The sequence below is a fragment of the Asterias rubens genome, chromosome 8, assembly GCF_902459465.1.
Source record: "Asterias rubens chromosome 8, eAstRub1.3, whole genome shotgun sequence".
NCBI lineage: Eukaryota > Metazoa > Echinodermata > Asteroidea > Forcipulatida > Asteriidae > Asterias > Asterias rubens.
This window is the reverse complement of record NC_047069.1, coordinates 1,794,150-1,814,397: the sequence shown is the minus strand read 5'-3', so window position 1 is coordinate 1,814,397 and position 20,248 is coordinate 1,794,150. Positions and strand designations below refer to the sequence as shown.

General features: G+C 41.1%; 3 protein-coding genes across 4 annotated transcripts in view; 2 read left to right on the top strand and 1 right to left on the bottom strand.

Annotated features, from left to right (window-relative positions):
• The first annotated feature begins 774 nt into the window (after positions 1-774).
• Positions 775-3,108, top strand: LOC117293651 (mitochondrial import inner membrane translocase subunit Tim8 B-like). The gene is made up of 2 exons (XM_033776035.1): positions 775-1,002; positions 1,834-3,108. The coding sequence occupies exons 1-2, from the start codon at positions 898-900 to the stop codon at positions 2,008-2,010; spliced, it is 282 nt and encodes a 93-aa protein (XP_033631926.1). The 5' UTR covers positions 775-897; the 3' UTR covers positions 2,011-3,108.
• A 5,603-nt stretch (positions 3,109-8,711) lies between these two features.
• LOC117293627 (trafficking protein particle complex subunit 2-like) lies at positions 8,712-11,951 on the bottom strand. Its single transcript, XM_033775999.1, has 5 exons — positions 11,780-11,951; positions 11,024-11,109; positions 10,706-10,767; positions 10,131-10,216; positions 8,712-9,546 (listed from the first exon to the last, which is right to left on the bottom strand). Exons 1-5 carry the CDS (start codon positions 11,876-11,878, stop codon positions 9,448-9,450), a joined length of 432 nt encoding a protein of 143 aa, XP_033631890.1. The 5' UTR covers positions 11,879-11,951; the 3' UTR covers positions 8,712-9,447.
• A 433-nt stretch (positions 11,952-12,384) lies between these two features.
• LOC117293290 (pericentriolar material 1 protein-like) overlaps positions 12,385-20,248 on the top strand; it is a 53,876-nt gene continuing 46,012 nt past the window's right edge. For both annotated transcript variants that reach the window (XM_033775533.1, XM_033775532.1), the window contains exons 1-6: positions 12,385-12,489; positions 14,907-15,080; positions 15,910-16,194; positions 17,782-17,946; positions 18,684-18,725; positions 19,782-20,051. In XM_033775533.1, the coding sequence (XP_033631424.1) occupies positions 14,922-15,080; positions 15,910-16,194; positions 17,782-17,946; positions 18,684-18,725; positions 19,782-20,051 (921 nt within the window). In that variant the 5' untranslated portion in view covers positions 12,385-12,489; positions 14,907-14,921. The remainder of the gene's footprint in view (positions 12,490-14,906; positions 15,081-15,909; positions 16,195-17,781; positions 17,947-18,683; positions 18,726-19,781; positions 20,052-20,248) is intronic.

Below are 20,248 nucleotides of genomic sequence, written 5' to 3'. Positions count from 1 at the left end.
AACAAATAATGAATTTTGGGACTGGTAGTATTAATACAAACTATATTTTATGTTGCAACTTGTCCAGTGTACACAGTCCGAGCAGAACACATCGGGTTAAAGGATTGCATTGGACCATTACCATTGACCGTGGGCATTATTTATTTGCATGAGGCAGCTCACGGATATTAAACAGATAAATAGTAATGCATTTGAAGATGACTTTGTAAAGTTAGGCCCTAATCAACTAATAAAGCAGTTAAATCAAAATAAAAAAGATTCACAGATGCCCTCCGGTTCAAGCTTTACAGTATTAGAAACTATTACTACCCTCTTATAAAAATGGACTCGTCTGCACGATTGTCTCCGCGGCAACAGTGAAGGTATACCGCGTTCGTACTTGAATACATGAATACGTACCGCTGACAACTTGTACAAGTCGTTAATGAGGAGTCAAAATCGGGGAGCCATCAGTTCGCGCGAGAGCAGTGAGTTCGCGCGAGAGCAGTGTTGTCGGGGGAGCACTATCTCAGCACGTGGGGCCGATTTAACGACTTGTCCACAAGTCTAGTCTGACATCTGTGTACTGTTTTTTTTTTTGGCGACACATCATTCAAATGTCCACTGTCTTAGATATTTATTAATACAAACTACGATATCACACCACGGACTCCGTACACGGAGTCCGTGGTGTAGGTCATAGGTCAACCACGTGGGCAACTCGTCTCCACTAGCTTCGATCCCACGATAAAGTATTTGTAATAACATAGCGGTTATGCACTGCACCCTCTGTGAGAACAAGGTTGATGCTGCCGCTTAAGAGTAGAGACTGCATTGGAGTTGTGACTTTCTAGACGTGTTCGTAAAACAACTGAGGCTAGATTTACACTTTTTAAGGTTTACCCAAACCTGCTAAAAATGTCGTTTGATAACTCTCCATTTGGTGGAGGTGCAGAAGGGGCAGGCGGTGATGCTGAGTTGAAAGCCTTTCTGGAAATTGAAGGTCAAAAAGCAAAATTTCAGGTAAGTTACATTTGATTACGTTGCATGTATTTCGTGAAAAAAAACAAGATTATTACATCATCTTATACTTAATTCATAGTTAGTTGGATTCCGTCTAGTTTGACTCTATTTCATATTTTCAGACTTACCAAACCGATTTAATGTTGTTAATTACATGCAGGTCAATCACACCATGTCCAATGACAACTCCACAAAAACTAATTTACAGAAAAATCAAAATACAAATTGAATTGAAATTGAATGTATTGTACTGTACTTGTAGGTTGAATGATCATAAATATTTAAAGTTTTCCCTTAGTATTTACTTTGCTTGTCCATTGAAGATGTAGGTTTTTACTTTTGGGGTAGATTGTTCGCACGCTACATATTTTATGTAAATAATTGTTTTACTAATGTTTGTACAACGTACAACATTCCAACAATACTAATAAATAGTATAAGTATAAATAAATGAGTTTACAATCATGTATTTTGTTACTTGTTTTTAAATAGACAGCTTCCCACTTCAACTCAGAAAAGCAGATACTTGTTCCCAATTCAAAACACGTCTCAAAAATCTATTTTGGAAACCATAGTTTTTGAACTCATGGTTGTCTTGTGTATTAGCAGGTTGTCATCATTGACAGACATGGCGCACATGTTCAAAATTGTTATTATCAGGCCTGGAATCTCATCTTTGAGAGGGGAAGGCCATTTTCATTTTTAAAAGGCACTTCCATTAGAAAATGTTAAAGTCTATGGGTATTTTTGTAAGGGCACCGTTGCCTCCGTGAAATTCCAGGCCTGTTATTATTTATATTTTATTTATTTATCTTCACATTTATTTTGTAGAATCAAGTGCACACATTTACTGACGTTTGCTGGGACAAATGTGTAGAGAAGCCTAGCAACAAGCTGGACAGCAAGACAGAAACCTGCCTGGTCAACTGTGTAGAGAGATTCATTGATTCAACGCTAACGATGACTAATAGATTTCAACAACTCATCAGTAAGCAAGCAGGACATTAATAGGATCTATCCCGTAATACGCAGTGGAATCCACATGTCTTAATGCAACAAGCTTCTGGACTTGGACAAATGGAACTGTCTGGCACCATGTATGCAAGCAAGTACATGGGGGGGATGTACTCACTGATTCGATCAAGATTGGAGAAACCAGGATTTTTATGGATTTGGTTTAACATTTGTACAGCATGACCAGAGTTGTAGCCCTTTGTGGGCGGTGCCGAGTGGACCTGCCCAGAACTGCCAAATTTCACCCATCACTCTGAGCAAAATACACTGTGCTGCCCAGCACAGATTTCCTCCAGATTGAACTTCAGCAATGACGGCCCCAAATCTAAACATGAATAATTTTATTGAACCCCTCGCCCGTGGTGGACTTAATTGGATTTAGAGCCCACCTTTAAAAACGGTCCAGCTACAACACTGAGTATGACATGCCATTCTGCCTGTACCAGACTTGTACATATCTGCAGACGGATCCTACACACACAAGTGGATGAGTAGACTTGTGGACAAGTCGTTAATGGTCTCCCGCGGTGAGATAGTCAAGTTGTGGCGGTGCTCTCGCGAGATCATTGCTCTCGCGCGGCAAATGCTGGTTGCCGACTTCTACTCCCCGTTAAAAGGGACCGTAGTCTTGAGAGCAGTAGTCTCGCGGGGCCAGCAGTCTCGTGAGAATACCTGGGGAATTGCGGGGAGATTCGGAACGCTATCACTGTGACAGACATTTACGACTTGTCCATAAGTCTAGTGGATGAGTGACCTGGAGATATTTTATCAAGAATATTTCAGGCCTGGAATTTCATCTTTGAAAGGGCAAGGCCATTTTCATTTTACAAAGGGTGCTTACATTGGAAAATCTTAACGCCATAGGGAAACTTTTGAAGGAGCACCAAAGCCAAGATGAGGGGTTAACGGGGGCCATTGACTCCATGTCCGGTGTGTAATTCCAGGCCTGAGATTTGCAACAACTAATATGCCTGTTATCGTACAGGTATATTGGAGGCTACTAGCCAGCCTCATTGCCTCTTAAAGGCACTGGACACTATTGGTAACAACTCAAAATAATTATTAGCATAAAACCTAGTTTTTGAGACGGAAGTAATTCTCACTAAAATATTTGAATTTGATTTTGAGACCTCAGAATTTGATTTTGAGGTCGCGAAATCAAGCATCTGAACACACAACTTTGTGTGACAAGGTTGTTTTTTCTTCCATTTATCTCGCAACTTCAACAACCAATTGAGTTGAAATTTGCAAAAGTTTGTTATATTGCTCTTATGTTGAGATACACGAAGCTAGAAGACTGATCTTTGACAATTACCAATAGTGTCTAGAAATGCCAGAAAGGCCCTTCCCTAACATAAATACAATTTGAGATTTGCAATTACTGGCTGTATATTGTGATATGACGGTGCTGTTATTTACATTGTAAACCGAGGATGCTGTGTTTCAAATAATATTTTACTTGATATTTTTAATATATCTTACTTCATATGTTCACCAATTCCAGAATATTACTTTAATACAACATTTTTGTTTGTTCTGTTTCAGAACAATAACATGATAACTCCAAACTCTCTCTAATGACATTATATTAAATTTGTTTTTTTACATATTTTACAACTTCTAGCTGTTGACAACCAAAGTGATGAGAATAGGCAATGTCGAATGTCCGGTCCTTCACTCTTGAAACATGTACATGTATTTGTAAAGATGGAACATTTTTGATGTAAAATCAACCAGTAAATGGGTTACCATTATAAAAATAACAAACCAAAGACGCATGTGGGCACATCACGCATTTATCCTATTTCAATGTAATCAATTGAGAAGTTGGTATATATAAATAAAACAAAGAAGTGATAAAACTTAAAACATTTGAATGTCTTTTTGCTAAGCATTCTTCTAATGATGTGTGTTAGCACTGTATACTCAGTACTTTCCCGAGTTCTGTGAAAATTGCAAAGGTCGTGGGTTCGAATCCCACCAAAGTGACTTCAGCCGATCAAGACTAGTTGTTTGGCTTCTTCCAATAGACCTTGATCATGCTGCCTCCATCTTGGTCATGTTCCTCGTATTAATTAACAATGAATGCTAATAATAATTTTGCAATTAGGAACCAGACTATTTTGTTCTTCCAGCCTCGGTTTGGTAACATTGATATCAATAGGATAAATTTAAGATGGCTGCACCGTGATAAAGGTCCATGGACGGACACTACCATAGGAAGACTGGTAGTCCATCGCTGCGTGCCATGTGGAGAAGGCAGTCTAGTATCACCAGCATGTCAAGAACTTCCCGTACTGGGCAGATACACAACACGCCTCGTTTCAACTCGCTGCGGTTACCCCAGCCTGGGTAGAATCAAATTAAAAACCTCGGTTTTGTCATTAGGCAGGATTTATGATTAGGTCATTGGGATTATGACCTTGTCTATGATTGGTTGATTAGGATGATGGCCTTTGCTATGATTGGTTTATTAGGATTATGGGCTTTTCTGTGATTGGTTTATTAGGATTATGGGCTTTTCTGTGATTGGTTTATTAGGATTATGGCCTTTTCTGTGATTGGTTGATTAGGATTATGGCCTTTTCTGTGATTGGTTTATTAGGATTATGGCCTTTTCTGTGATTGGTTTATTAGGATTATGGCCTTTTCTGTGATCTGCTGTAAGAGAACATTAAAAGAAAAAACATACTCGTTTAAAAAATGTGCTCTCAGCCGCCTTAAAAGGTATTGAAGCATTTTCCCCCCGATTTCATTTGAGGAAAGAGGGGGCAAGGATCCCCCGCCCCCACTGATTATGTTTTATAACTTAATGAACTTAGATCATCATGTTTTCATACCTCTTTTCATAATCTCCGCTCGAGACGTCTCCACATCCAGAAAAGTACCATAACTTTTAATCATATCGGCAACGAATTGTGGGTGGCGCCCTCTCATCCAACCATAGCCTCGTAAGACGTCCATTATGAGATCGTAGCGATGCTGCAGCGATGACCGTGAGCCTTGATCGAGATACGTTCGGATCACGAGATCCATATTGCCTGGATTAGAATGTGAAGACCAAGAGATTATTATTTTGGTTTGCGGTAACACTACTTGCCAGGTATAAATGATGTCCTTTTGGGAACTTGTGCATCATACTTTGTAGTTTGTGCCTTTGAACTTGTGTATAGCCTATCTACTTGCTAGGTAGCTTTTGAGAACGTGTGTATCTACTTGTTAGGTAGGTTTTTGTCCTTTTGAGAACTTGTGCATCTACTTTGCTAGGTAGTTTGTGCTTTTGATTTTGTGTGTAGCCTATCTACTTGCTAGGTAGATTTTTGTGCTTTTGATAACCTGTGTATCTACTTTCCCTTTGCTAGGTAGTTTGCGCTTTTGAGAACTTGTGTAGCCTATCTACTTGCTAGGTAGATTAATATGTGCTTTTGAGAACTTGTGTATCTACTTGCAATGTAGATTTTGTTCCTTTAGAGAACTGTATTGCTTTATATTCTACAAACCGCGGAGTAGATTTTCGGAATTCGGGAGACTTCTCAGTTCTGAAAAGATTTTGTCCTGCTTTCTACCTGGGCGGAAGGTAGAAAATCGGCCGAGCAAACAAAGTTCTATGGCAAAAAAGCTTTCAGTGTAGCTGGGCAAATGGTTTTGAATAATCTTTATACTACTGTTACTTCATCTACATTTCGTTAATAGGTTCTAAAGACTCAACTTTTTCATTGTAATTGCTTTCACGTGCTTTCATTTAGCCCATCTTGATGTTATTATACGCAAACGAGTGGGGTTTCATTCTGAAACGGCATCAGTCTGTTAAGATGCAGTCTCAAACAGACAGACAAAGCCCGACAGACAAACAAACAAACAAGCAATTCTCACCCAAGTTATAGCCGAAGAGTATCTGCTCTCTTTGAAACACAAATGCAAGGATGCGTCTCTCAATCTGGAAGGCAATCTCTCCAAGTATCGTCTGATTCGGATCGAATCTTCTGAATACAGAGCTGGTTCCTTTTTCCACGGAGTATTGTGTCAATGGCGTTGGGGCTATCCGAGGTTGTTCGTTGTAGTACACACTCCTTGCCTCTTGGGGCACCTGGTCTACTGCTGAGTCGCGAGAAGCTGATATTGCTTTCCAAATTCTAAACCGTTTGATGGCATTTTGACGCAGGCGTGTTATGTTGTACCTTGTCTCGAAACGTCTGTCGTCAAGTTGTTCAGCTGCCTTCTGCATCCGACGAAGGCGTGCATCAAAACGGTATACACCCTCGTCGAAAGCATCTCTTGTGTGGTTTGGGTCTTTTTGAAAGTTTGAGATTGGCGCGTGATTTCCTTCGACTTCAGATTCAGCCAATGAAGCGACGTTTGTTACCTGATTTGAATCGTGCTTGACTCTTTCGGAAGAGGAAATTGGTGGATTAAATGAACTTCCTAAATTTCCTGATTCGTTCTTGACTCTCTTCGAAGAGAAGGTTGGTGGGTCGACAGAACTTTCTAGACTTGCTGAATCTTTCTTGTCTCTTTGGGAAGAGGAAAATGGCGGATTGAAAGAACTTCCTAAACTTCCGTTCCGAGATTGTGACGTTTCGTCCTTTTCAATGACCCGCCCATTTGCAGCAGCTGTGTTAGTATTTCCTTCAGATTCAGCCAGTGAAGTGAAGTTATTTTGTGCCTGCTGAGCTGAATCTTTCTTGACTCTTCTTGAAGATGAGAATGGTGGATTAAAAGAACTTCCCAAACGTCCGCTCCGCCATTGTGACGTCTCGTCCTGCTCAATCTCCCGTTCGTATGAAGCAAGTGTGGTAGTATTCCCTTCAGATTCAGCCAGTGAAGTGAAGTTATTTTGTGCCTGAGCTGAATCTTTTTTGACTCTTCTGGAAGATGAGAATGGCGGATTAAAAGACATTTCTACACTTCCGCTTCGCCATTGTGAAGTTTCGTCCTGCTCTATTTCCCGCCCATTTGCAGCAGCTGTGTTGGTGCCCACATTGATTGCATTGGACTTCAACACTTGTTGACATATCTCTGCAGCTGATCGGACCAACTGCTCCGTTGTACGAGCAGTCATCATCAAAGAAGCAAGTCTCTGCGCTGTGTCTTCACCATCCTCCTCCAATAGACCTTTCTCTCCGAACCATGATATAACAGTGCCGATGAGAGCCACTTGTTTCAGGTTGGCGTTTCTTTGTAACTGGTGCAGCTTTTGCTGAAGTAAATGGTTCTCCTTCTTCAGATCGTCTACATCTTGCTTCAACTCACTTGCTCCCTTGTCTACTTGGGTTGGGTGTTGGTACTGGTCTCTCAACTCCCATTCGGCTGCAGCTGTGGATGGACCAAACGCCCCTTCATGATCAAGGCCTTCAGCTTCACCTTGGCTATTAAGGGAGGATCTATCTGGTGTCCTGATATCAGCGAGTCTTAGGGATGGAAATACGTCATCAAGATCATGTAGGTTGATGTCTTGCGCCATTTATGTTACTTCTCTACACCGTCCATAGTGATTTACAAACCAACCTAGAAACTTTTCCCACTGGCAGCTATTTACCTTTTACAACTGTTGTTCCTAGCCTCAACCCATGGTCTTCATTGGTGAAGTGTTACCCGGGTGGTATCAAAGCATCTTTAGTGCATTTTTTTTTATCAACACTCTACGTCCGTTGTTACCAGGACGCGATTGTGACGAAAGAGGAATACGAACCGTGGCCGCGCATTTAAGGAGCAATCGCGCGTTTTGTAAGTTCTGCATGCGCGCGTTATCATGCGTCAGTGATTGTACGTCACGTATACGAAGCACCACGGGTTCGGCTGTTTGTAAAGCCCCCATTCCAACGAAAAGCCGTCGGTCTATCTACTGACTGACGAAGATTTAAGCTGGATCCTGTAAGCCGAAGCCTTTGGAAAAGAGCCTAAATTCAAGATCCAAACTGACCCCGACTTGGGATCCGGTGGCCATAGCACGGCTTTGGTGTACATCTTTGGTGTACGGTCCTGCCTAGAGCCGACGCGTCGGGCGAAGTCCTTGGGCCGGGGGACTGTCCCTCGGAGATTCTTTCCCCGGAGATTCCGTCCCGAGCAACGGGAACGTCCTGATTGCGGCGTCCATTTAAACAAATTTTCGTCATTACATCACGCAACTCGGGGTCACCGTTACTGTGCATATAGTGTGCCTCTGTGACATTAGGAGTTTGGGCTAGACCACTGGACTAGGTCCTTTGTCTTTATCCGTAGGCAATGATGAACGTCTTCTGGAAGGAACTGATGTGGCGGGAGACTCTGTCCCCCTGACGTTGACGGTGCCCTCGCCCTCCAAATTCGGCGAACTGTGCAAACTTGTTCTGATAGCGCCCTCTATTGAATCACCATCCTTACCCCATTTTTATTTTTCATGAAAGGGGACACAGTATATCTCCGGGGACAGATTTCCCCCCAAGAACACCTTCATGTTCTAAAGCCGGTGTTACTACCCCGCCCGCCGTACCCCCTAATTGCCCCTATTGTTGTAAGCGGCGAATGGTGTAAAATGTTGTCTGATAGCGCCCTCTTTTGACTCAATTTCCTTTCAGCCAACATTTAGTTTTTTTAACAGTATGGCAGGTTTTAAAAGCACACAAAATAAAAACTCTGCCATGTTTGGTGAATTGGGTTACTTTCCTGTTGCTACTCTAAATACAAATAAATAAAACACGTCTGTAATAATATTTTATCTACATGATCTTATGACATCTTTTTATTTACACAGATTTTAGATAACTTTACACACATTTGTTTGTAGGGCTGGAATTTAAACCTGAACAAAAGTTTACCAAAGGTGTCCAGTGTCTTTAAAGAGATGGCATGCCTTTGGTAATTATTCAAAAAATTAATAACTATAAAAGCTTACTTGGTAAAAAAAGAGCAAAAAAGAGGTGAATTTTCACCATCACGCTTGCATCTGAGGAAGGCTTTGGGCATGAAGCTTTTCTCAGTCATCTGAAAGCACTCAGTTCTATGCAACAATGGTGTTTTGTATTTTAATTATTTTCTTGCAAGTTTAATGTCCAATTCAGCCCAAATTTTCAGAGGTTTGTTATTGTATGCTTATGTTGAGATACAACAAGTGATTCAAATAACAGAGTATAAGCTATACTAGTATTCTCCCATTGCTTTGAAAATGTACTTGCTGAATTACGTGTCTTTAATAATGGTGTTTTACTGATCCAGTGCTCCCATGGCATTTCCACTGTCGATGACCCCATGAGTTTTAGCTTTCATGGAGCTTGTATGAACATTGTCCGCAATACTAGAGATGTGGATCAAAAAGCACAATTTCCTTATAATCTTGAGAAAATAAACTCAAATTTTTTCATCCAGCAGACATAGAAAGTATGATTTCAGTTTAAGTCTGAACTTTCTCGTCCCTGGTATTGCACATTTTTTAGCGTCCATCATGATGAATTTCCCTCAAGATGTCAGGTACTTCTTGGCGAGGTGGTTGGTTCTCTTCTCAAATGCTGCTGATTTGATGGGTGTGCTGGGCTCATAGAATGGATTCATCGAGAGCTGTTGGTACAAGGGATTTAAACTTGGCTTAGTAAGAACAATAGGTAACTGTCACCTAAGCACAATTATACCTTGGTTTGCAAGTTACTTTAAACAATATTGAAAGATCATATGATCAGTGCGATACAGGGACCAATGATATAAAGTCAGTAAGCGCAAAAATCTGCTAAGCACAGAAAAGTATTGCTTAACATAAACAGGTAAACAGCCAAAATTACATTAAGTTGACATTGTTGTGGCTTGTGACTCGCTCAATTTTTTGCTTAGCAAAGAAATTTGACAAGCAGTATTTTCTGCTAAACAGCTTTATGAAATTGAGCCCCGAGGTCGATTTCACAAAGAGTTAGGACTAGTCCTAAATTAAAAACTTTAGGCTAGTCCTAAGTTAGAATGAGTAACTCGTCCTAACTGGAGATAAGACTAGTCTTAACTCTTTATGAAATCCACCCCTGGTCTCTATTTCACAGATATTGTCTTACCACACAGCTGAGAGTTTTCATAACTGTTGTATCTCCCTTCAATTGATATAATGTGCGTTTTAAACTAACAAACTTTGGTTTTTCACATAGTGGAAGTGAGTTTACCTTGATAAATATCTCGTAAACTTCAGAGAAGAAATTCTTTATTCCATCTTCATTCTTGATGTCATGTAGAACAATGAATCGAATACGTAATCGAAAAGTTAAGGAAATCAATTCAGAATATGGTTACAGGACAACAATAAAACCAAAATGTTCTGAAGTTTATCTGCTTTTACACCTGGTAACTTGTTCATGAATTATTGAGTGTAAGCAGATGATTGTAAATAGTCCAAGCCAGCTCAGTGTGCATAAACAGAGCTACAGTGTGCCTTAACAAAAGGTTTATGCACACCCATGTGACGCGCTCTCCACCAATAGGAGTAGAGAAACTGTCTGGGGTATTTATGAATATTCAATAATATCAATGACCATGGCGTAGCATCTATTGCCCCTTGTGCTCCGGGGTTTTCCTCCCACATCTTAAACTGAGGTTTTTCTTCATTGTCTTGTCTCTTCACGTTTGGCTCTAATAAGAGCAATGAGAATATCCAAATCGAACATCAATGACCCTTTTTTTTCTCTCTTTAAAATACCGGCGAGGCCGAGAATAAACTTTAAAAACGTTATTAAAGGGATATGTCCAGCTGTGACAAACGCCGATACAAACCATTCATTGAACTTATCCACGATCTTCAGGTACCTGTAACAAAGCAGAAAAGTATGTTTCATGTTTACATACTTTGGAAGGTTTCTAATACTCCCACCTCCCATACCCCCCCACCCAGGCCCGAATGCTTTGTTTTTTTGAAAGGGCAAGGGCACCAAGGCATTTTCTCCAGGGTAAAGGGTACCCTATGCTATGTTGCCCTTACCCTTTCAAAAACAAAGCAGACAGACCTTGAACTCTCCTCGAATCACAAGTTGAGGTCTGATTTCTCCGTTCACAAAAAACTCACATGTTATTGGTTCCCCACATGTGTTCATCAACGAGATCCAATGCTGCATGGGCAATGAACTGGTTCAAATGGCGGTGATCATCTTTCTGTAAAATAAGACAAAACAAAGATTTGCATGTTGATTAAGTGTTGATTAAACCTCAAGTACAACTAGTACGACCACGAGCAAGATCTTATCTGTATTGTTATTAATGAACAAATATAATAGTTGCTTCTGATTGGTCAATCCATAGCAACATCAATATATATCGCACACACACAGCCAAGGTACATCACACCCTGCTGTTTCAACTCCGAGTATTGTGCTACTAAAGCTATACGCAAAATGTGTTTTTATCTGTGTGTACACAGCGATGCGTCACCTGCGCATCAAGTTTGCTTAAAGATTAATCACTTATCACACACACACCCGTGGATTGATCCATTTATTAGCACACGTCTCATATTTTAATACCAAGCCACTTCGAACTTATGCCTTGCTGGATATTGTGATTGTTACGGAGAAGTTCTACTTTCTAAAAAAAAAATCTGTTTTCCATAATAAAGAGCACTTGTGATAATTAATAATAAAATATTATAATCAGCACATTACTGTACAACTAAGACTGAGTGAGAGCATGTGAGAGTGTGTCCTATCCCCCCCCCCCAAGCTAACAATCATTTGATTTAGCAATAAATTATAACACAAACAACCGGGGCCAACCATTGGCCATTGCACCCATATAGTGATAAAATCGTATCTCGTTGTTTTTGCACCTTGGCCGTGTCTGTCCCCTTCAGCTGCGGTCCACATTCCATCTCAAAGACAGGATTGTCATGATGACCAACAATGACAAAATAATAGCTCCCAGACATTGTTAAAAATCCCCTTTTTGTCCGCGCATTCACATCCACTCGTCAAGAAAAGCTTCCGATCTTCTGCTTGGTTTCAGCCTCTCTCCGCCTTGTACGTATATGTGTTTACGACTTTACTTTGCTCAATATGGGAACCAGACTAGGCCAATGACAACATAACTATTTTATGTTCAGAAATATATTAAAATATAACAGTCGTTGGTAATTGATTGACCAATCAAAATAGCGCTTTCATTCCGCGCCACAGGATTAGCCAAATGTCAACCTTTTTCTGTAAGAATCCGCTATCAAAACTCAGTGCCTATTTTATCCTTGGTAATGTCAATAATTGTATCCTTTGCTAAATTACTTAGCCAAAAATAGCTGAAAATTCACCCAAATTATTACAAAAATTGTACATTTCTAATCAATTATTTCATATAATTTGAAAAAGTAAGTTTTTTTTGTGGCAGATAAGCCTAATCACTCTCTTGAAATTCATCCGCCACACCACTGCTCCAAAATTTCAAGATGGCCACTTTTCCTGTTGGCTCCTAAAGTGCAAAATAAATTTGTTCTCAGTTGATTTTCTGCATGTACAAGGGTTGACCATTGTTGAGCTTTTACGAAACGTGAGTATAAGTATTACTAATCATAACTATAGGTGTTTCACACTTTAATTGGGCTCAGTTTTTACACAATTAGCACAGAAACGGTGGTGGTTGTCATGGTTTTGAACCAAGCGGGAAGTGTTCGCACAGGCTACACACTGTGTAATGCATTGAGGAATGCAAGCACGTCAAGTCAATGCGCCGCGGCCTTTCCAGTGAAAGTGCGCCATCGTCATGATCGTCATTGATTGAGAAGATGACATTCTGGTTTTAGAATCCTCTCCTTTTCACTTCCAGAAACAGACGATTGACTGTGGATATTTGGCATTGTCCAGTAATTAGTATAGTTTGCCAAAGCAAAAATAAATTGAATAATTTTTTTTTTTTAAATTAAAAGAAATTGTTGTAGTTGTTAGTTATAACTTGAAAGCGATGCTAATGTCTCATGAATTTACGTAAGTTTTTAAATAGTCCTAGTAACCGGAGTCCCCTATACTCTTTTCGAAATTTTTGTCGGGCACGTTTTATAGAATTGCACACAATTTTGCTTGAAAGTGAATATGCAGACTGCATGCTGTGTCACACTCACATGCAAAATTTTGCGCAATCTCTGTCAATTGTGAAAATCAGTAGTATGTTCTCAACATCCAAATCCCATAATCCATTAGAGGCACAGTGTTCTGTTTGGATAACTTTCCGTATGGCGCCACCACTTTTTCACAAATTTTTACAAAAAGGGATATCTCATTGAGGTAACAAGGCAAATATTTTAACAGGGGTTTCCCTTAACTTTTTTTTTCAATCTCCCGCCGGGCGGGTCAACCACAATTCTCGATCGCCCGCAGGTTTTTTCACTAGCCCGCATGTATTTATACACAAAACAACACAAAAAAAAACACACAAAAATGCTTTTAAAATTGCTTTTTTTAAAGGATTTTATATCTGAATTTTTACCTTAAACTATCCCTTTTCCATCAAAAACAACTTAAATGACTTCATGGTTAAGGCCGGTTTATAGTCGGTCACGCGATGGTCGCGCGACGGAAATCTTGCGCCCAATCCTAAGACTGAGGCCTAAAAACGTGTCTTTTTATGATCGCGCGCACAGATTTCCGACTCGCGACCGACTATAACTCGGCCTTTAGGGGGTCGGTTGATTTGAACATGTTTTGAACTCCGTTTGCAACAAAATGTTCAGTCAACAACGCACATCGAGAAATAATTCAATGAACTTTGCCCCGCAACGCCCTCTGTTGACAAAAGTTGTCCATGTTATTGGAATTCCTCCAAGGCTGTACATTGTGCACAATCTGCAGGCATTTTATGCACAACGTGCGGCAATTATTTACTCCGTTCGTGAACGTGTACTGCATTGAAGTCTAGTCAAGAATATCATGATCCACAGCCATCAACGGCCAATCACAGCATGCAGAGTGTTGGTCAGAATGGACTTTGGACGACTGTGTGTGTTGTGTATGTGCTGTGCATACTGCATGGAGTACCAGTGGGCGACCGTGTACTGTAATTACAGTAAGGATACTCGGCACCATGTGGTTGTGCATCGTGTTTTTAATTGATTGTACGTGTTTTCTGAAACGAACGACAGCAATTCCGGTCCGGATCACGGCAAAATTAAATCTAGCAAGTACTTAGAATTGTCAAACTTACTAGTTTAAAAGCTTTAGTAAAAGTCTTCTGTGGGATTTTGCCACTGAATTCTCATTTATATAAGAAAAGGAGTAATTATTTGACTCGCTCGGCGGGCTAGTGAGAAAGGGTTTTCACTCGCCCGCCGCTATTTTCACTCGCATTTGGCGACCGGGCGACCGCTAATTTCGAACCCTGTTTAACCTTGTGATTTGCAAAAAGTTTTTCCGAACATCAATCCAACTTCAAGTGGAGTTGGATGCCAGTGTTACCATAGAACAGGAGTACAGCACCCAGTTTCTGGGTTTGGTTTTTGGTAGGTTTTGGAAAAAACTCGCGCAGATATTTTGGTTATTGGGCTCAGTCAAAGATGAGGAAAACGATCCTGTATCGCAATTGACATGCCCTGCGTTTGATTCCTTGGCGTAGGGGTCTTGTTTCTCTCTCCAAAGATTAATAAGAATACAACAACAATATTGGTGTGGAACCAGACTAAAACTTGTCATAAGTCAACCAAAGCAGTCACTGCGCAGATTTGTCCCCCTTATTCGATCCCCGTCTCATGAGAATGGGCCTCTCAAAAACATTCCGATATTAGGCCGTGTACGAAACGACGACTTCGGCTACAGCTACGTCTAGATCAGCGCGTCTACCAGTGTTGAAGGATAGCAGACGTGCGCGATCTAGCCGTAGCTGTGGCCGAAGTCGCCGTTTCGGACACGGCCTTACATTATGACTGGTAGGCTCCTGTATATGTATTTGTTATTTTTCAATATCTTTTTATCTCTTAGCCTGCTGTGTAGAACATGGCCACAGGTGGTGGAGCCTCTTTAATGAGGGGCGGAGCCTCAGAGCCAAGAGTCCGATCATCTGGATCAAGGGTTCATCGTTCTCTTGGAGGAGCTGAAGACAATTTCCGCTTTAACTGGATTGGAGAAAAGGATGAGGGTCGACCGAACAACTATGTAATTACAACTTTATAATTTTTTCATGTATTTACATGATTTTGGTTTGTCGTGGCTGAGCGGTCTAGTTCACCGAACCCAACCTCTGGTGTTGTCAGCAGCAGCATCATGGGTTCTGTCATGACACTTTTGCCCTTGAGCAAGGCACTTGGCCATAATTGCTTCATAAAATATGGGAAGGTTGTGCATTCTGCTCCTTCAACATGTTCAACCAGGCTCCTACTAGATGATACCCATGCCTACATCCTTATGGACTGTGAAGGGGGTAACCCCATTTCAGGATTAGGTCGCAATGTGCCCCTGTGGCAGTTGATTTGCCCCTGTGGCAGTTGATTTGCCCCTGTGGCAGTTGATTTGCCCCTGTGGCAGTTGATTTGCCCCTGTGGCAGTTGATTTGCCCCTGTGGCAGTTGATTTGCCCCTGTGGCAGTTGATTTGCCCCTGTGGCAGTTGATTTGCCCCTGTGGCAGTTGATTTGCCCCTGTGGCAGTTGATTTGGGTGATAGCCCTGGGGCCAATTTCACAAAGCAATAATGTTCATCGCAAGACAAATTTTCAGTATCACCATAGTGATTTGTACTGTGACATCACACTTTACTTAGCAACTACGATTGATTTGCAGTTACGATCAATCTTAGATCTTTGTGAAATCGGCCCCAGATCAGTTAAGTGTAGCTCTCACCTTGAATTGACCATATGGCCTTGGGATGACCCTAGTGTCAAAGAAGTTAAAAAATAATGACCTCTCTGCTTTTTCACTTATATTACAGCTGGTATGTTGTTTTTGTCTAGAGTTTGATTGATACTATTTTTCCTTTTGATAAATACAGTGGGACTGGAAGCCTAGCTCAACATTTGCCGATCCCACTATGGATGGATTGATGACAGTTTCCTCTGGCAAGAAGTCCAAGACCAAGAACAAGGACAGAGAGAAGAAATCCACTGCCTCGGCTGCCTCAGCCCAGGATTCTCTGACCTCCTCTCCGCCTAGAAGAGAGCCGAGCCGCCGCCACACCCCTGCAACATTCCCACGCACCAGGAATGTTGCAAGTGTGCGTGAGAGGGCGGAGCTAGAGATGTTGAAACAGCAGCTTACATTCAGCGATATGGAAGAGGTATGTTGATTATACACTGGTCCGCTTTCATTATCCTCCCTGTCCTTGTGATGTGGGTGCAGCTGACAAACATCACCTTGGACCAATCAAAACACAGATATGGAAAGCTAACTTCCGGGCATCTGCACGCAGTGTCCACATATATGTATTTTGAACAGTACATGCACGTATTTGCATGTAATGTTGGTATGAAAGATTTGACTGCGTATCTCAATGTGAAATGAATGTAGGTGAAATGTGATTATGGACGTGGACTGACCCAGGCTTGAGGCCCAGTCTCTGGCGTAATTCACGGGCCTTGAAGTGTGACATCCGATGTTCAGGCCACGTCGATTAGACCTCGCATGTAATGGCAGTCCTCAAAATAACCCACAGCACTCACATCAATTAGGCCAAACAAAATAATATGTGTGTTTCCGGTTACCCGACCGACCCTAGAAAAACACGCCGACCCTACAGAATTTTATACATTTACAGACAAAATAAAATAAAACGACCCCGATCCCACTCCCCGTTTGACAAAATACCGCACGATTTTAACGTTATTATATTTGATGTTTCCTTTTTTCTAAAATGTTTTCACATTTAAAATAAAGCATTAGAAAATACACATTTTCTTACGAGAAAAGACGACGTTGATCCATGGTTGATCAAGTACTAGTATTGCAACGACTGACGGACGACGTGTGTAGCGTGTGTTGGGAGGTCGCAGCATGCATTTACACGTGCGAGTTCGCCCTCGCATTTGCGCCGCCTGGAAACCCGCTAAAATTCCCACGTGACACATCGAGTCTTGTCTCAATGCGTTTATTGCCGGTTCGCGTAGATTTTACCAATAGAGGGCGTTTTATCTCACTGAATTGCATTGTTCCAAAACGACCTCTAGCGTTCAATGTTTCTTGTATTTTGTTGCCGCACGCAAAGTACCAACGACTACAGGCGTAGAATCTGCTTTTGTGTTACGTGAAATTTACAGACCTCGGAACGGTTGCTTTTTGGGGCTTATTTTCTGTGTCATTTTAAGAGATTTTCGAGTCGAACTTGGACATCGTTGAATTTACATGCAAGGGCAAAAATATTTTTAACAGTGATTCCTACCCTAAGTTTTGAAGCAATAAAATAATTCAACTAAATAAAATGTGTTTTCGTCCCTACCGACCTTAATTTTTTGGCCGGTGTTATAGGAAACACATATATTATTTTGTTTGGCCTTAGGACTAACAGCAATTGCTGTGGTGCCCTCTGCTTTTGCTGTGATGCAAAAATTCAAGAAGTAAAAAGAGGAAGGACAAAATATAACTGAAAAGTTTAAGAACTAACAGCTTTACACCCCCAAAAATGTCCCTGTCACTTTTACCTATTTGGTTTAAAACATTGTCAAGTAGTAAATCATACAGCGGTTCTTTAGTTAGTTATTGGTTATAACTTTTTACTTTCGCTAACTTTGCATAATGTGCACATATTGTTTGTTTGTGTAGCCTATACATGGGTTTAGTGTATATTGTATTTTTGTAGTTTTAATGTTTTTAGACTTAGTAGCTTTGACTTAGTATTGACTATTGACTATACATTTATTTATATTAACAGCCACTTGCAGATAGTCCAGCCTCAGCAGCTATCAACAATGTCCGTCGAGATGTGAAGACCCAATCCAGAAAGTCTCCACAGGTCAACCATTCTGAGGAGGCTACACGTGAAGTTGTACACCAGCGCACACAATCTGCCAATGAGGCCAACCATGTCAACGAAATGGTATAATAATGATAATAATAATAATAATAATAAAATAATGTTTATAAGGTGCCAAAATTCACCAAAATGAGGTACTCAAGGCACACAAGAGGGGAAACCACACACCGCAAGAAAAATATTGTGGTTTTTAACTTAATCTTGAAAGTATCGAGACTAGAAATATTGCCAGTTTGAAGAGGTAAATCATTGCAGAGTGTGGGTCCAGCATGGGAAAATGACTTGTCGCCCCATGATTATTACTACTCCTAGGATCTCAATCATCAAAACCCCTTTCACGTGAGAACCGAAAACTAAATGGCCATCGTTTCACACGACTGATCTCGGCAATTCTAAACAGGGATACAATTTTTGGAGGAGGTCTTGATCCCGGTTGTTTATAATGCGGGTCCGTGGCGATTTCATCACACGGATTCAGTTCACACGGCGCAAGTTTGGGGTTTTATTACACCGATGTGAGTTTGTTTCAAACAACCATCGTTAAAAGATCTTGGTGAAACGGGCTCAAGAGCTGGCAGGGTTCAAATTTGGGGGAAACTCAACAAGATTGAAAGGCTTGTTGATCAACATATCTACTGGACTAGCATTTATGGTACAAGACCACATTTTGGTTTGATGCACACAGTTAGCCCATAATACAATCATCTTCAATCAAAAATTAATTCCCCCCAAAACAAATGTTAAAGTCTGCCACTGATGCTGGCAGAGATGTTAATAATTGTCTCTCTTTTTTTTTGCAGGCTGACAGAAACCAGATAGTTGCAAGACTTATGCAAATCAGGGTGAGTTCAAAATGTGGTCACAACAATGCTATTGTTCTCATAGGGCAATAACCTTTATGCTGAGGATCTGAACACCTTTAGCCCTTTATACACGGCCAAAATGTAGCCAGGGTCCCTTGCTACAAAATGTACAACCGTGGATTGTTTATTTGTTATCACCATGAGTGAGATTTTGTCGTAGGTCCGGACCTCCGACAAAATGTAGCAATGTTGGACAAGGGACCCTGGACACTCCAAAAAATGTTGTTCTTTCACACGAGGTGCATTTTGTAAAATCTTACAACCATGCTACAATTTAGCAAGGGACCCTTGCTAAATTGCTCTCGTGTGAAAGGGGCTATAGGTAGCTTTCAAAGACCAGCCGTCGATTTCACCAAACACTTCCTAACTTAGGATTAATCTTAGGACTTAGGACGAGTTAAGTTCCGCATCCAAAGACGTAGGCTGAATATGCTAACTGGAGATAGGATTAATCCTAGCGTTTCGTGAAATCGACTGGGTATCCTCACTTTGTGTATTCCAACATATGCAACAAATCTGTGAGAACTTTGACTCAATTGGTCATTTAAGCTGCAAGAGAATAGTGAAAGAAAAAACACTCTTGTTGCACAAATTTGTGTGCTTTCAGATGCCTAAAAAAAGACACGCCACTTAAATGATCCAAATAGTAACTAGTTCTTATACATAGCGCATTTTACAATTACCGTATCAATCCCGTGGTCATTGGGCCTATTACATTCCTGTAATCTTTCTCAGCTCCCTGGGGAGTATACAGCCCCGAGCTGCCATGCCTTCAGGAGGCTTTTTCAAATACAATATCAACCTCTACCCTCGCAGGTACCCCTGGGTGAGGGGAAGAGCTAAGCAATTAAAGTTAAGCATCTTGCTCAAGGACACAAGTGCCATCCCCGGGATTGAACCCCCACTCTGATGACTTGAATTTGATGCGCTCAACCACATGCTCTTAACCACTCGGCCGTGACACCCAACGATGCTTTGATGTCCCATAGCTTTATAATTTGTGTTCCTAAAATGTATTCCCACTTGCTGCGACAGGACTACATGAAACAAGCAGCTTCCATGATGACCAACTTGAATACTGAAAGCTCGGAGGACGGAACAGATGAGCAAGTTGCGAAGCTAGTCAACCTTCAGAATCATCTTCATGATCAGGAGCGTGGATACCTGGCCCTGCTGGAGAGGATGCTGTCCGATGAAGGAGCTGGAAGGAGTAGTCATAACTCTAACGAGTCGCAGTCGACCTCTATTGCTGAGAGTGCTTCAATCAACATCGATGCACAGTCTGACATCTCAGAAGCAACAACAGTAAGTATTATTGCAAGTAAGACGTATATTTTTTGTTTTTAGCCGTACATTGATGTGTGTTTGCACTGTATACTCGTTACTTTCCTGAGTCTGTGAAAAAATATCACAGGCATGTTACTCGGGTGGGATTCGAACCCAAGACCCTTGAAATTCTAGAGCAGTGTCTTACCAACTAGACTACCAAGGTTGCCCGATAG

What these genes read in the sequence shown, in the direction of transcription:
- LOC117293627 (XM_033775999.1), bottom strand. Translation starts at nt 11,878, where the DNA reads ATGTCTGGGAGCTATTATTTTGTCATTGTTGGTCATCATGACAATCCT. An exon ending in AGGGGACAGACACGGCCAAG is followed by an intron (nt 11,110 to 11,779) that starts GTGCAAAAACAA and finishes CTTATTTTACAG; the next exon opens with AAAGATGATCACCGCCATTT. An exon ending in TTTACGAGATATTTATCAAG is followed by an intron (nt 9,547 to 10,130) that starts GTAAACTCACTT and finishes TTGTACCAACAG; the next exon opens with CTCTCGATGAATCCATTCTA.
- LOC117293651 (XM_033776035.1), top strand. Translation starts at nt 898, where the DNA reads ATGTCGTTTGATAACTCTCCATTTGGTGGAGGTGCAGAAGGGGCAGGC. An exon ending in GTCAAAAAGCAAAATTTCAG is followed by an intron (nt 1,003 to 1,833) that starts GTAAGTTACATT and finishes TTTATTTTGTAG; the next exon opens with AATCAAGTGCACACATTTAC.